Source organism: Plectropomus leopardus, chromosome 1 (assembly GCF_008729295.1).
Source record: "Plectropomus leopardus isolate mb chromosome 1, YSFRI_Pleo_2.0, whole genome shotgun sequence".
Taxonomy (NCBI): Eukaryota; Metazoa; Chordata; class Actinopteri; order Perciformes; family Serranidae; genus Plectropomus; species Plectropomus leopardus.
The window spans coordinates 7,881,983-7,898,195 of record NC_056463.1 but is presented as its reverse complement, the minus strand read 5'-3'; the positions used below and the strand labels follow the sequence as shown (position 1 = coordinate 7,898,195).

General features: G+C 40.7%; 1 protein-coding gene across 8 annotated transcripts in view; it reads left to right on the top strand.

Moving 5' to 3' along the window:
* neo1a (neogenin 1a) overlaps positions 1-16,213 on the top strand; it is a 216,606-nt gene that overhangs the window by 76,705 nt on the left and 123,688 nt on the right. For all 8 annotated transcript variants that reach the window (XM_042491097.1, XM_042491123.1, XM_042491083.1 and 5 more), the window contains exon 2: positions 4,106-4,429. In XM_042491097.1, the coding sequence (XP_042347031.1) occupies positions 4,106-4,429 (324 nt within the window). The remainder of the gene's footprint in view (positions 1-4,105; positions 4,430-16,213) is intronic.

The window sequence follows — 16,213 nt, the reverse complement described above, 5'->3', positions numbered from 1 at the left end:
GAAATACAAGACATTTGGTCAAAGTGAAAGCTTTTTGGCAGCCGGTGTTGCTTTTCATCAAAATATTTGTTTAGTCTGTGCACAGTGGGCCCAGCATTGATTAAACTGTTCCACCTTCCTGTGTTATTATAGTTTGGACTTTGACCACTATGAAGGGCATCTTTGTTTTGCTTTGTTGTCTGTTCGCATGTCTGTTTGTCTTCCTGCAGTTTGACTGCTGCTGGTGGTATCGTAGTTTTTTTAAAAGGAAATAATTTCATGTGGAGATATTGTGGAAAAAAACACTTGTAAATGAAGCTGAGGTCAAGTCAGACCCTTAGCTTCTTGTCCACCCCTCACACCCCCTAGGTCACCTCCATCTCCAGCCCCATCTCCTTCTCTTTCCCCTGCTCTGCTTTGCTGACAGTGGATGTTGTGTCTGCAACTGAAAGCAGATGGTTCGCCATTTTGTTAGGCAGTACAGCTGAAGCTAAGCCCTCCCCTACTGCTCCTACGACGGGGATAAAAAGCTGCTAAAGGCGGCTGTTTTGGCTCTGATAGGATGCCGCAGGACCCTCAAGCCCATTCAGTTTTCTCCTCAGATAGAGAGCGGCTGAAGATGGTCTTTTGACTGGAAAGGAGCCAGGCTACAGCCTGGAAGCTCTGCCCAACCCACACACCCACTGTTCCAGCAGCGTAAAGCAGAGATGATTAAGCATGCCATGGTGCCTCTGGTCTGCAGGAGTGACAAATCCCCCCACTGCTACTCCACTCTGCTCTCTCTCCATCTGTCATGTACACCATCAGTGAAATATATTTTCTGGTGTTGTCACATTCTGCCCAGTATGTACACTCAGCTGCTCTGAATGTATCGATTTTCCTGAAATCAGCTGCTTACTTCAGTTTGGTTTAAAACCACTCGCTTACTGCAAAGAGTCAAACTTGTGTTGGCTTTGGACGCGGTTGATCTTTTTTTCTTTCTTTTTCTTAACCGCTGTTTATTCTCTTGAATCTCTCATCCACGTACGCCTGGAGGAAATTTCAAAATAAAATATTGTATGTGTGAGCACTTGTGCCATCTTTGCATCAGCAGATCTAATACACTCTTCTGAAAATTTGCTTTACTTGCATCGCAGCTGTAGCTGCACATATTATCAGATTTGAAACATGGCAGTGGAACAGTTTGATTTCTGTAAAAATGACACTCATGCCGTCATAAGAAGTAGGGATAGGAATCACCAGAGGGCCCCCAATATGATATTATCACAATAATTAAGTAGCAATACAATATTGTTGCAATTTAAGCAATTTATGTTTGCAATATGTTGAGTATTGCAGTATATTAGATTTATTACCTTTTTTTTAATCTCCAAATTACAGAAAAACTTTTTCAACAAGTGTTTTTATCTAGGAAGATAGTTTTCTGTCTGTTAATCACACCTCAGTAATCTTTATAGCAGCAGTGAAAGTGAGACTTAACTGTTTATTGTGCCGGGTCTAAAAGTTTGCTTTCACTCACCTCTGCAGCAGCTGCTCCTCTCATCCATTGACCTGATCAGCTCTGCCTGGATCAAAAGATCAGTCATCCACCCAGCAACTCTTTAAACTGCTGCTGAGGAAAAAGAAGAGCTCATGATGCAGCTGCACTACATTTACAGACCTACAAAAACGTCAGAATATTGAGAGGAGACACAGAATCACACAAAAGGGGCACACACAAGATTGAAAAAAAAAAAACATCTGCTGACACCCTAATCATGCTAATCAGTCAGGCTTTGACGCTTCAGTCAGAGTAGCAAAGGTCCAACACTTTCAGTTGAGATAGAGTGAGGGCACTGTCCCCTCCCTCTCTCTCCTCTATTCCTCTCCATCAGTGAATTAGTGTGGAAACAATAGCACAGCGTAGTTGGAATGCGGTGTTGTCTTCCCTCTATTCCCCAATGTGAGAGTGGAAAAAATCTATTCAATTCAGTCATTTTCTGCAGCGTTTTGCAGTAATTGTTTGTGCTTTCAAGAGAACTAAGTGCACTGAGGACAACCTGCCATATTGCCACCATAATGGACCGCGCATTACATTGCTTCTCTCTTTGGATCTCACACTGGGGACTCGGTGCCGTAAGGTAGAGAAATTACCTCCTAGTAGTTAAATAGCTGAACCATTGACATAGCATCTCTCTTTTCTGTCTCCTTCCCTTTCCTTCTCTTTCTGGTCTCGCTCTCCCCTGGAGACGTGCCATTTCCCTGGAAGAGAGCAGGCATATTTTAAACTGCATTTAACATTCAGCCACTTATTTCTCTCCATTCGCTGCATTATTAAAATACCTTCATACCCTCTTAATTATTTTTCTAGCTTTCCTCCATCCCTGCAGAACTGATAATTGGTGTTATTTATCTAAACAATACCACTGTGTGACTCTTAGGGTGGGAGCGCTTGAATAATGGATGAGGACAAATGCAAAGCAATTGCACTTACTCCGACTTTGGCACTATCCATGTCAGTGCGATGTTACCATTTATGCTGGAGGAAGGAAATGGCGACCGCGTTCCAAAGTGTTTACTCCTTCGCTGCACTCTCTACTTATAATAAAGCAAGACGTGATATTAACTTGCCAGGGAGGCTAGACTGGGTTAAATTTGTCAGTTCCTCTCGTCCAATTCCAGCGGGGCTTGTGGTTTCATAATGAAAAGCCTCTCGGAGTCTCTGGGATAGACCGAGGCGCAGTGGCTGAAAAGATAGATTGAACACAAAGATGTTTTGCTTTGGAAACATTTCATTGAGTGTTTGGGGCACTCAGGGTCCTGTAGTGTCCTTTCATTTCAGCCACCAGCACATTTTGTGTGAGTGGGTTTTAAAATGTTCCACTGAAGTTGATGACGTCCTTGGAGATGTGATTTTGCAATCACTTGTCATGTGGTTGAACTCAAATGCAGCCTGAGTAGTAGTTCCCTGTATTCCTGAATAACAGTCAGCATTTTACTGCTCTCTCTCTCCTCTGCTGCAGAATAAATGAAAAAAAAATGTTAGAAGTGATATGAACTCATCTTTCGCAGCAGTTACAGCACTGGATGTTGAATGCGGCCTGTCATTGGCTGGCGATTTAGGCCGGCGTTCTCCTCCCCTCTATCAGCCTGTTACCATCAGCTTAGACGAGTATAAAACACGAGAATAAAAGTTACAGTGCAGTGCAAGAAATGGATAAATATTTCATAAAATGCAGTGGCAAACAGAAACATCTTCAGTCTTGATTTAAAAGAACAACAACAAAAAAAAAATGTCAGTGAGTTTACATGGACATGAATAACCTATTTATGATCGGGTTTTTGGAGTATTTTGTCATGTGTTTAAGCATGGAAACAACATTTTTAGTTAATAAAAACCAAAATGTGCCACTGGAGCACTCTGAAAGAAACAGGGATGTATACTCGGAATATGAATAACTCGATTTCTCTTTCCCTAATATGATCGTAACTGGCATAAGCCTCATGAAAAGGAAATTGATGTCCATGTAAACACACTCACTGACTTCACCAAACTACAGATCCCTTCACAGGAGCTTCTGTGATATCATCATTTTGTGACATTTTCTTTTGTGGAGAATCAGACATTTTAATGACAATGCTTCCCTCCCCATGTGCAAATGTTTTACCCAAACAACTTCCAGCCTGGCACTGCATTGTGGGCTAAGCTCGATCTCAGCAGTTGTGATTGGTTTAAAGAATTACAAACAAGCCAGAGCATTTCCCCCCATAACAGAATGATCATTTGTGCTTCCAGACCTTTCTGGAGTGCTGACACAGCACTTTGGAGATAGGTTTGGCTTTGCATGACTACATATACTTGGCTGCAGTGTTATGTGAAGCAGTATATCACAACAGGTTATGATGAACCTTTTTTTTTTCCTTATAACATCTGCAACAAGCAACAAATGTACACTTTTACTGCTGGTGGAAAGAAGACACATACTGCTGTTATTTTAATAAACTCATTAACATGAATACTGCTATCCGCCGTAGTGACAATGGAACGGAGCCAGTTTTTCGATGTCAATGAAAAGAAAGAAAATCATTTGGGTTTTTGCTTGTTGAAGCTCAGGCTGCATCCTCACTCTCTCCTTTTGCCCTCCAGGTTCAGCAGCGCAGCCCTTCAGCCCCTTCTGGTTTACAGTGGAGCCCGAGGACACACTGGCCATTCGGGGCAACTCGGCACTGCTCAACTGTTCGGCCCACAGCGACGCAGCTACGCCGGCACGCATAGAGTGGAAGAAAGATGGCACCTTCATGAGCCTGGTTTCAGATGAGAGACGAAACATTCTCCCCGATGGCTCGCTGTTCTTCACCCACGTGGTCCACTCCAAGCACAACAAGCCTGACGAAGGCACCTATCAGTGCGTCGCCACCATCGACAACCTCGGATCCATTTCCAGTCAGACGGCCCGTCTCTCTGTAGCAGGTAAGAGCAGTCAGATTTATCAAGTTTTACCATAACCTGTACACCTTGAACACCACCGTTGTAGTTTGCGGTGAATTGTGTCGAGAGAACATCACATCTTTATTTCTTTTTGTTCTTATACTGATGTCAATTTTTGATAAAGACTGTAAGACAAACTGTGTTATGTAACATACAGGAATGGAACCATTTCTTTGAAAGTTTTGATTCTCCATGGCTATGCTGCAAATACACACCTGCGTAGGTGTGAAGAGGTTCTTTTGTTCCCTTGTTGATTGTTTTTTGTCCTTGAATTGCGTAGTCGTGTGTACTCTCTCCTCTATAAAGTCCTTCACCTTGCTGGGGCTTGAATGCATCGCCCTACAGGATAAATGCTTGTAAAAGGGTCTGTTTTTTTTTTCATTACCAGCCCCCACAGTGTGACCTTGTTCAGTTTGGGAACAGTAAGTGACGTGGGATTATTAGGTGTTTTGAGTCAAGTCGTGCCCCGAAATTCAATTTGCAGCTGAAGGAGCCACAGAAAGCGTCTACTGTGTGCTCTCTACTCAGGAGTGCTCTGCCAGATTTAAGTCGCTGGAGAGAGGCCTCTTGTTGACAATGGGATAGTACAGTATAAGCCTCTCGGATACTGAGTGCCTGTGTGAAGTTGCTGTCTTACTGTGATTCTGTTTCTTCTCATAGCCTTTTGAAATGTAAGCAAATGAGGCAGTACATTACCGCTGGAGAGATTGAGAAGAATTTTTTCTTCTTAACACAAAGACATCAGTTGTCTAACCACATGTGCAACGCAATTTCTCAGACAAAATCAGTGTTTGAATTTAGTGAATGACCACATAAAAAGTATAACTGTAATAGCTTTGAAAATTTGCAAAATGATACATTTCAGGACTGCAGTCTGGCATTTAAAGACTGAGTAGAGTTAAGGCATTATGTTGGCAGAGATGGAGTATTAAGATAATAAGAATGTTTTCTTTAGTGTGTAATCACCTGAAAATAAGAATTGTGTTTTCACTATAGAATAAGCTGTTTATGTCTATATTGGGAGCAGGTCCTTGTTTATAAACATTAACATGTTGCACTGTCATGTTTTTACAATAGCCCAGATCGGACAAACCAAACACTGGATCAAGATAGGGCCATTCACATTTTTACGTTTTCACATTTTCTCATATCAGCCACCAAAATTAGAAGCCCATTTGCAACAAGCAGCATTTGTAATGTAAAACTTCCTTATTCAGTGTTTTTACCGCTTTCGATCACCTGGTCTATTTGTTTTGGAGAGGAAGAGATCTTTGTGGGAACTTTGGCTCCTGATTAAAAAAAACTAAAACATGAACACTGCAGGAATCCTAACCAGAAGTTTTAGCTTGTTGCATTTGCAATTTTCACCCGTGGATGCCACCAAATCCCCTAAATTTTACACACTTGACCTTTAAAGACCTAATGAGGATCTTAGGGCCCTGACACACCAAGCTGACAGTGAGCTGTGATCAATGTTGGGCCGTCTGTTGTCCTGTTTTTTGTTGTGTCTTGCACCGTTGGCACTAGTCGGACGCTGTCTGGTCTTGTCTGCTGTTTTCCCAGCTGATTCAGCATGTTGAGTCGGAGGTGAAGCTGAAAGAACCATTCAGTGGGTAAAATCACTTACATTGACAGTTCAAATTAGTGCACTAGAAGAGAAATGTGTTCAAGTGCAACGTTTTGGCCAGGACACAGGCAACTTGAGGCGATACAACAGCCTGCTTTCATCCCCATTAGTTTTTTGATATTGGTTTAGTGTTTCTGGGCCTTCACAATTTAAAGTAAAGATTTTAAAATTTGTAAGACCCCGAAGTTGGACTTTGGAGATGACATATTACTTGTGTCCTTGCTACAGCTGCTTTACATGTTGCTGATCCAAAATAACAGAAAGGGCAACATGTGCTTGGTGTAATTTACAAAAAAATACTCTTTGTATGCACACATGCTTTAGTCGTTTTCAGCCATCACGTAGATTATCTTAATGTTGATGTGATGGTAGGTAATTAGTGTCTGGCTTTGTTTGTGGGGCTGTCAGAGCTTGTTTTTAGTCTGCCTGACCCTGTGGTCACCATGGCAATACTGCTGAATCAAAAAGAGGCTGTCTGTGTGCACTTAAGAAAATGAAACACTTATTATACACACATGAAACTAGATATTGTGTTAGATTTTGGATGTCATAAGTGCTGTCTTTTCCTGGTTTTAAAGGCTGTGTTACAGTAAAGCGATATCATTCTCTGAATTTACCAGACTGTGCTAGCTGTTCTGTTTTTTTCCTCTACTAACATTACTGATGATTATTGATCAAAAATCTTATTGTGTAAATATTTGTGAAAGCACCACTAGTCAACCTGACAATATCTTTGCAATATTCAGGTGTTTGGTCAAAAATATGGTGATGTTTGTTATTCTCCACATCATCCAGGCCTGTATGTGAAATAAGTACATGTCAGTGGGCTCATACGTGTGCGCGTCTTCAAGTTTTTTCAGCCAAAGCTGGATGGTAGACAATCCATCTCGGCGCTTCATCAATACCTGTCACTGAAGCTGCGTGGACGTATGATGCAGAGGGGATTCGTTTAGTTCCTGCGCCAAGATGAGTTCTGCTATCAGACAACCTCACACCCAGTGGGATCCGCCTGGGTCAACCATGATGGGATGTTAGATTCAATCAATTTCTACTTGAAGAGTGGAGCAGGTGAAACCTGTCAGCTATCACAGGCACACACACTGACACACTTTTCACATGGAAGTCCACCCACGTAAAAGCACCGACTATTGTGCACATTCATACACGCACAAGCGCCAACACATTAAGCCATTGCGTTTATGGTTCTCCTTACACACACACTCACACATGCACATGCACAACCACTGATGTATCTCCAGCTGGCTGGCAGGTGGCCAATAAAAAGGTTAATTGCGGTGTAGAGAGAGCAGGCCATTAGGCCGCCATCAGACCCGGGAACGATGGCGCAGGCGGGGGCGGAGTGGGCGTGACCTCTCCTATGTAATGACGGAATGAGTCACGGATGGCTGCCGTGGCAGGGAGCTTATCTGACAAATACCGGGGTAATATCGGAGATTGATTGCTGGGAGACGTGCGGCTCATTCTTCTGAAGGAAACACCTCCACTTCCACACATCACCACCATTACCATTGACACCGCGTCCCTTTGCTCCTCAGCTTTATGTCCTTGCTTTACCAGACTCCTGCTGTCGTCTGCTGTCTTGTTTCATTTTGATGATGTTTACAGCTGCACAGAATGTGTTTGCTATCGTATAAGATTCAGCAAGTAGGACAGGTCACATGTAAACAGGAACTGATGTTGTTGTGATTTTGCTGCAACTCCTAGTGGGTGATGAAGTTTTTACCTCCTGTGAGCTTGAAATAATTCCTGTCCACACACACGGAAAAAAATAAAATCCCTGTCCAAATTTAAAATAATCTTGTTAGGACAGAGTTTCACAAAAAGGTTTGTTTTCCGTGACCTTAAATACAGTGCGTGTGTGGAGAAAAGGCCATACGCTCAGGAAAAGCTGTTTTTAAATGTGCCGGTGTACCTTTGGACAAGACGTAAGGTGGACATGTACATTTTTTCCAAAATAACTACATCATATTCAAACCATCTTAAGGAAAACACTTTATAAAATTATGTAAGCAGCTTTATTATCACTGAAACACTGAAAAAGACCAAAGCCACATAAGTGCTAATTTGCAGCACTTGTTCCTGAATGGCAGTTATATTACTTTACTAAGAGCCGGACAATATAGTGATTAGTCTTTGCTAATCACTATAATCATAGTATGATTATGATTATGATTGATATGATTGTTGATATGATTGTTTCATAAGTGTGACTGAATTGCTGGCGTTTGCATTAACTTATAATTGTAGTGCTTCAATAATAAGTTGATTTAATGAGCGATGTCAGCCATTAGAAAATGTTACTATACGAAAATACATGCTGGGTGAAACATCTCACATGTCAAGTTGACAAGTCTTTTATCAGCTTTTTATCTGTGTATACTATATATTTTTTTTCCTGATTCGACAAACAAAATAAGTAATTATATGATCCCGATAGAATTCAATGGATAGTTTTTTATAGCCTTAGTCTTAGAGAGTACACAAAATGCTTTACAACACAAGCACCATTCACCCATTCACAAAACCATTCGTGGCCGAGACCGCCATACAAGGGCCCACCTGCTCACCCAATAAGCATTCACGAGCACACTAACGCACAGATTGAACAGCTATTGGGAGCAATTTGTAATTCAGTGTGTTGCCCTGGGATACTTTGACACGTAGACTGCAGGAGCCAGGGATGGTCCACTGACCTTCTGATTGGCAGACGACCGTCCTTCTTCTTGATCCACAGCTGCCCCGAGCTGCAACTGTTAATTGATTAATTGATTAGTTGTTTGACAGAAAAGTGATCAGTAGCTTGTTTGATTAGTGATGAATCGTTTCAGTCGTTTGTAAAGCAAGAAAGTCAAATATTTGACGGTTTCAGGTTCTCATATGTCAGATTTTGCTGCTTTTTGTCACCTTAAATTATATAAAGCAAGACCTTTGAAGATGTCAACTTGGAGTCTCAGAAAACAGGAACGGATTATTTATTTATTTATTTATTTATTTATTTATGTGTAACAGGGCTGCAACATCTAATTATATTGACAGATATTGCGATGAGTCTTAATTTTGGTGGAAATGGTACATTTTTACATTTAATTTTCCCTGAAAATAGTAGAAATATGTGATTGTTGTTATTGTCTGTACCAAAACAAGCATTTTCTGGAATATGGTTTTTAGGCGGTTGCATCTGCGTCATTTGTAATAGTATGATGTGACATATTTCACCTATTATCAAAAAATTGCACCTTCTGTTATGTGGATATTGCACTTGGCCATATTGCAATTGGCGTTAATATTCCAATTATTTGTTCAAACCTATTTTTTTTTAAACCATTTTCTGATGTGTTATAGCCCAAATGATTAAGTGATTATTAGGAAAATGATGAAGAGATTCTTAAAAGATTAACAAAAAGCCTTAAAGAAGCTCTTGACACCACTGTGATTGTAACTAATTTAAAAAATGTGTGTGATTAATAAGGTGGAAAAATAGTGGTTTAAATGAAACGATCAATGATAGACTAATCGATCATGAAAACAAAACCATTAGTGAGTTTAACTCCAAAACATAAAATTTCTTAGTATAGATTTTTAAAAATTAATTGGCTTTCCATTATTATGCAGAATAATATGATTAATATTTAATTTGTGTGCCTTGTGATCACACACACACACACACACGTATCCTGTAAACCATTATTAAAGTAAGGCATTGTGGTTTTAGGACATCTATTATTCTCCATACGGTCCAGCTTTGAAGTCCCTCTCTGCCGTGTGTTTCCTCTTTGCTGTTGCTTTGTCATGCAGTCTGCCTCTGTGTGTTTTATCCTGTGTGTGCACAGTCAGATACTGTGGAAACACAAGCAGACTCAGAAGAAAGAGGGAGAGGGGGGGAGTTCGGCCTAGTGGGGCCCAGTCTTATGTATTCAGTTTGAGTCTCTGTAAGAGAAAAGGAGGGGGGAGAAAAATTATAGGGCAGAGAGCGAGATAGCAGTATACAGCAGTGATGGCCGGGACATGGAGCGAGACGCGGGTAATGAGAAATCCCATCTTAACTGTCTGCTGTTCTCCCACACAGCCGTCCCCCACCTCCCAGTGGCACGCTTTGAACTCCTCCTTCTTAGGAATTGCTCGAGGTGAGCGCCACCTCACCCCCGCTTAACAGGGAAACCCCCGAATGAGAAAACGAAGAATTAATTTCGCCCTCTCTCTCTCTCTGTCCCCCTCTATCTTACAGTCTCTTTGTTTTCCTTTCTGACCTCTCAGTATGTAAATGAGACTGCTCTCGGTTCACATGTATCAGCTTTTTGTTTTAGTTTTTCTCCGTTTCCGCCCTGTTTGCTCCTATGTTTTTCGCTCTTCCTCTCTCACCTATTGGCGACTGTGGTGCACTGAGATAACCGAAGCCACTTATTGCTTTGCTTTGATATCCGGTTTCACTGAAATCTAATTTCTCCCTCCACACAGTAGTAGAAATTATAAACTGAACACTCTTCATGTGTCATGTGTGTCGCCTCGTATTTAAGCATGCTCATCCTTTGATAGAGTCGGACGCCCTTTGAAGGATTTAGGGGTGTCGGCAGATTCTTTAATCCCTTTTTTGATGTATTTTAATCTATTTTTTTTTGTGTATGTGTGTGTGTGTATTGGGGGTGTTGGACCCCCAAGGACATGACAGCTTGAAAATTCGAAAAGGGATAATTGCGTCACTGTTGCATGGATAGCCCTTTGTGGTAATGTCGGAGATACTTCGCAGTAAACAGAGTCGATTATTTAAGTTGGCATCTCAACATATTGTGAATAATCAAACGTCAGCTGTGTTTTCACAACAATAGTATAAATGTCAAGTAAACATGGATACAGACATCGTTTGGGATGAAACATCATAATGGTCGATGTGCGCTGTGGTGTCTTAGAGAAACATGGATGCAGTAGCATGTAGTGCGATACGTCATGTAGTTATTATCATGTGTTTAGTTGGATATTATCTGAATACAGCAACTTTTTTTTATTACAGAGTAATAATTTCCTTTAAGCATCTGTCTGTCCTGGAAGAGGGATCGCTCATCATCCTCTGCCGCTCTTCCTGAGGTTTCTTCCTCTTTTTTCCCCCCGTTACAGGGGTTCTTTTTCGGGAGTCTTTCCTCAGGTGATGTGAGGGTCTCAGGGATGTCGTACGCTCTAAAGCCCTCTGAGGCAAACAGTGTTTTGTGATAATGGGCTTTATAAACAAATTTGACTTGAAAATTGACCTGCACAGCCACTCTTAGGTCCTTCAAGGTGGACTGATGAGACCTGCATAGCTCTTCTGTATTTTGACAAACACTGTGAGGGGCCTGTGTAAAATGTTTTATGAGCTAAATGTAATCTGTGCGATCAGTTCTGCCGTCATGGACCTCAAAGCGTGCAGCCCGTCATGTTCAGTTTGTGTTGTGTTGGGTTTGTGGTGTTGTTAACCTCTGTTGGGTTAAGACACAAGGAGTTTCTGATGTTTTGTTTACAAGGTACAAAGTAGATTTTCTAGTATTTTTTTAAACATAGTTTAAAAAATGAAATGAAAATGTGTCTTTGATCCCTCTTCTCTCTCTCTCTCACGCTCTCTCAGTTTGTGGGCAATCTCTTGCCAAGTTGCTCATTTCCTTTTTTAAAGAATTCAAACCTATTTTCTCAGGTTTCAAAGGTGTCAGTGCTTGTTAAAGGTGTCAGAACGCAGCACGAGAAAACCGATGTCAATCCAGGTTTCAAAGGGTTAAATTTGGAGTGATTAGAGTGCGTTTGCCAAGAATATATTCTCAAATGTCTACCTTAATTAACCCGATGTTTGTCAATAACCAGTTTTTCTTGTGCGCACTTAGTCCGTGTCACCTTGTATCAGTGCGCTAAACCCGCCCTGATTAAAACAAACACACACAGAGCAAAGGGCAAACAACAAAACGGCTATCTCACAGGCTGATCTGGTTCCAGCACAGATAGAGCCCAATCAGATGATGTCTGACCACTCACTGAGCTGTATGCATTCATCCTACTTATCTCTTCACACTCTGCCCAAAGAATACTCCTTCATTTTATCACTCCTTCTCCTGTGTCGTGCTCTCTTTATCCGTTCTCCAACTGAATCAACCTCCTGTCCTTTCTTTTTTCACCTCCTTTACTACCTCTCTCAGCCCTCTATTTTCTCTTTATTATCCTCTCAGCCCTCCATTTCTCTACTGCTCTAACACAACACACCCACTGGCACACACACACCTACACACACTTGCACTCACCCATTTTGCACTTCCACAGTGGCTGCACCAAAGTCATAAAGCGCCAGAATGGCAAACAAACAGTAATAAATCTCAAAAACAACAACAAAAAAAAACATCTCCCTCATTCTCAAAGGAACCACCCGAAAGAAATGCATCAACCGTGTCATTGTTTTCCTCTTAAAAATTTAATCTTTTGTTTGTCAGCGAGTGCACGTGAGTCTTGACAATGTCCACACCAAAGCTGGCTAAATTTAAAAAACAAATCTTCTCCTTTCCAGTGTTCACTTGTCATCTGCAATAAGTCAACATATCCACACCCAAAAGCTATGCTTTACTAAAACACTCTCCTACCTTTAGTCTAAAAACTCCACTCATGTATTTCAGTTTGTGAATATGATTTAAAAAGGATGGCACATGTCTGTTCAAGCACAGTTAGTTGCTGTTTAAGAATTTGCCATACTGTATTTTGAATGCCTATATTTCCCGTCACATGATCCATGTGTATCTCACAACAGCTTCCACTTATCAGCTGTGAAAAATCCATACATAGTTTAATTATTTGAAAACTGAAACAACCAAGAATACACAAGTTGTGATAATATTATTCAATCTAAGTGATTGTGGAAAGCAGATGATGAGGTTTAACAGGCTGATATAACCCGGCTGTCTGCCTTACTTACCACCGAGTTATTGCTTTAAAGGTTCAGGTCGCCTTCAAATAAACAATATTTTTATTTATTTATTTATATTTTTACAAAAGATTTCCTTTTCTTGGTGCTCGAAGCACCAAGAAAAGGAAATCTTTTGTTTATTAGTGTAATGTTTTAGTGTGGACAGAGAACTAATGTGACAAAATGACAACCAAAATACCAGCATAGATTTTGGTAGTTTCCAAATGTGAGCAGTGTTCTTAGATTTACAGTACAGACCAGCGGACACATTCCTTTAGCCAAGCCATTTCCAGGTGCAGGTGCTTCCCCTTATGACCAATTATGTGCTGCTTTACTGATGAATGCCGGGGTCGTTGCCATGACGAATGGCTCTGACCCGGAAACAGGGTCAGGGTCACCGTGGCGTTCCATTACCCTGATTTCCATCTGTCTGTGGCACACGTGAGGAGCGACGGGGGCGACAAGACGGGAGCGGCTGCAGATAAAGCGTAGAGGAATGACTGTTGCAAACCTGCACTTACACTGAGGTGCATTAATCATATGTTGAGCTGAAAAATGAAAACATTCAGGTACCCTTGGAGCACAAGTAATGAAAAAGGAAAATAAGTAGAAGGCTGTTTTTTAAAAAAAAAAAAAAGTGTACTTGAGCTGTTGTAGCCAGCTGCAGACACGAGGCTGTGAGAGAGAAACAGGACTCAGCTGAGAAAATATGACGTGGGGAACGTTGGTTGAGGATGGAGCTGCAGGGAAAGATCCATCTTTTTTTTTTCTCTCTAGAGGACGGCGGCGGGAGAACAGTGACGGCAGGGAGTCTGTTGGGTTGGAGGTAGATGACAGCCTCCATTTTACGTGTATTCGTTGACTGATTAGGTCCTCTGGGTAGGTGGAGAGGCTGATGGAGACGGCCCTATCTCTACTCTCCAGACACCTCAGTGCCTGCTGTGTGTTTGGGCGTGTGCGTGGGAATGTACAGTGGTGCGTTTAATTAATTTAATTGTGTTTCAGGAATTCTTCTGTTTGTGACATGTCATCTCTCGACATGAGCTTTATTCTGATTGTAAATTCACAGTTGAGCACCAATGCAAGGCTGTTGTTACGTGAGTTACCAGCGTCATTGCAAACAGTCAGTTTTTAAGTTTTGTGTTTTTGCAGGCTAATATGTCTCCTATAACACTAAAACCAAGTGAGATTTTGTATAGAAAACAGGTTTACAACCCATATTTATTACCAATTTTCAATTTATTTGTTTTCTACTGAGTGGTCTTTACACTACAAGTTACTACTAAATCACAATTTGATGTACTTAAACAGGTATTTTTGAAGTAGAATTTTCAGGGTTTATCAAGTGTCTGTAGTTTGGTTGTACATGATTTTATTTTTTTTAAAAAGTTGATCAGATCCTCGATAATCGTACTCATCCTGTCCATCTGAAGTTCAGAAGGAGCAGTAGGTCCAGCAGTAGAATCCTGCAGCAGAAAATTAGAGCAACAAGGTGTACTAAATCATTTGTGTCAACAGAAGTTTGATTATTTAACAAAAAAGATGAGTTGTAATGGCTTAAGGCAGACCTTTTTTATTCTTTTATGAAATGCAATTTCAGATTGTTTTCTATACTTTATGTTTATTGTCAGTTTTGCACATTGTGTGTGTATGTGTGGCTGTGAATGTACTGACAGTATATTTTTAAGTTCTGTTTGTGTACCTTTGTGTTCCTCAAACAGAGTGTGTATGAATGCATAAGTTTCCCCTTGTTGGATAAAAAAAAACTTTACAGTGACTGTGACTAAATCTCCTTTAACATGTGCTCTGTAATGTTGTTTTTACTCTGGTGATTCACCACACTGGACAATTTGTGCTAACTTGGTCACTTTATGAAAGGTTAATGTAAAAGTGCCCTCTACGATCATGTGCAATTGCTTTTGACAATAGTCGAATCAATAGCCAACAGGGACAGAAATGGCTGGATGTTCACCCTGTTACACAAAAGCTAAACCGTGTCAGACCTGTTTAAACCTCATGTTGCAGGCCGGGCTGCAGACCCAGTTCAGCTTCCCAATATTACCCAATTCACACCAACTTCATTTAATTTTACTGAGATTGTGTCTTCGGCTACATCAGCACTCATATAATTTGTTTTAAATGCATTACTATTGCTATATTTTCACCTAATGTTCACATCACTCTGGCATTTTGGAGCCACTAAAATGGAGGGAGACCTTTACAAAAACTGCCGACCTCGACTTAGTCGAAATACTCCAGAAATTATAGTCTGAACATGCGGAAAGAGTGACTTTTGAAACTGCCGCTTGCCTCCTGGTTGACTCTCATCAATCACAACTTTTCGAGCCAAAATATTATAGCTAAGTCTATATAAATTTGTGATTTCATGCATCTTGGGTGGTTACCCTTTTCTCATTGCTGTGATTTCCTCTGGCGATGGATGATGCTCCTGTAAGGCTCTAATATGTGGCTGTATTTACTTAGTAACTCCTCATTTCTTGACCACCTATGCTTAAAGCTAGGCAACGAGGAAAATATGAAAATCAAATATTATGATTTTTTTTTTAACCAAACACCTTATTGTCGATGCTGCAATGACAATGTAGGGTCAACTGTGGGTGCTTTCACAAAATATTCACGCAATGAGATTTTTGCGAACTAATCATCAGTAATGTGGATTTAATGACTCAGTGGGTGAAGACAGATGATAGATCAGCTATTTAGCCTATAAACCGAGAAAAGACAAGCCAAGTCTGTTGTATTTAAATAGTCAAATCGTAACGAAGTTATCAACACTTACACTTTTACTGTGTCTAAAATCGAATACAATATCTAGTCTTTTATCACGATAACGAAATAAAAAGTGCTTAAACTCGTGATACTTCCACAAACACTTTTTGCCATCTCTGTAACATTTTCTGTAAGTAATTGTAACGTGTTTTCACACGTATGCACATGCCCAGTGTCTTTAAAGAGCCATGTGAACGGCGTTTTCAGAGACGTTAGTATGGATAAAGATTATTTCTGAAACAGTACTAAAATGCTTGAATGTTCTTGAATGTGGTTTTCATTTTGAGACGCTGTTGTAGGATGAAAACACTTTAGTGTGGGTTCGGCCTTGTTGTGCCAGGAAAGCTTTACAGTTTCCATCAACATCTCTATCATTAATTCACCTGTTAAAGCATTCAGACAGGAAATAAGCTAATTCCTT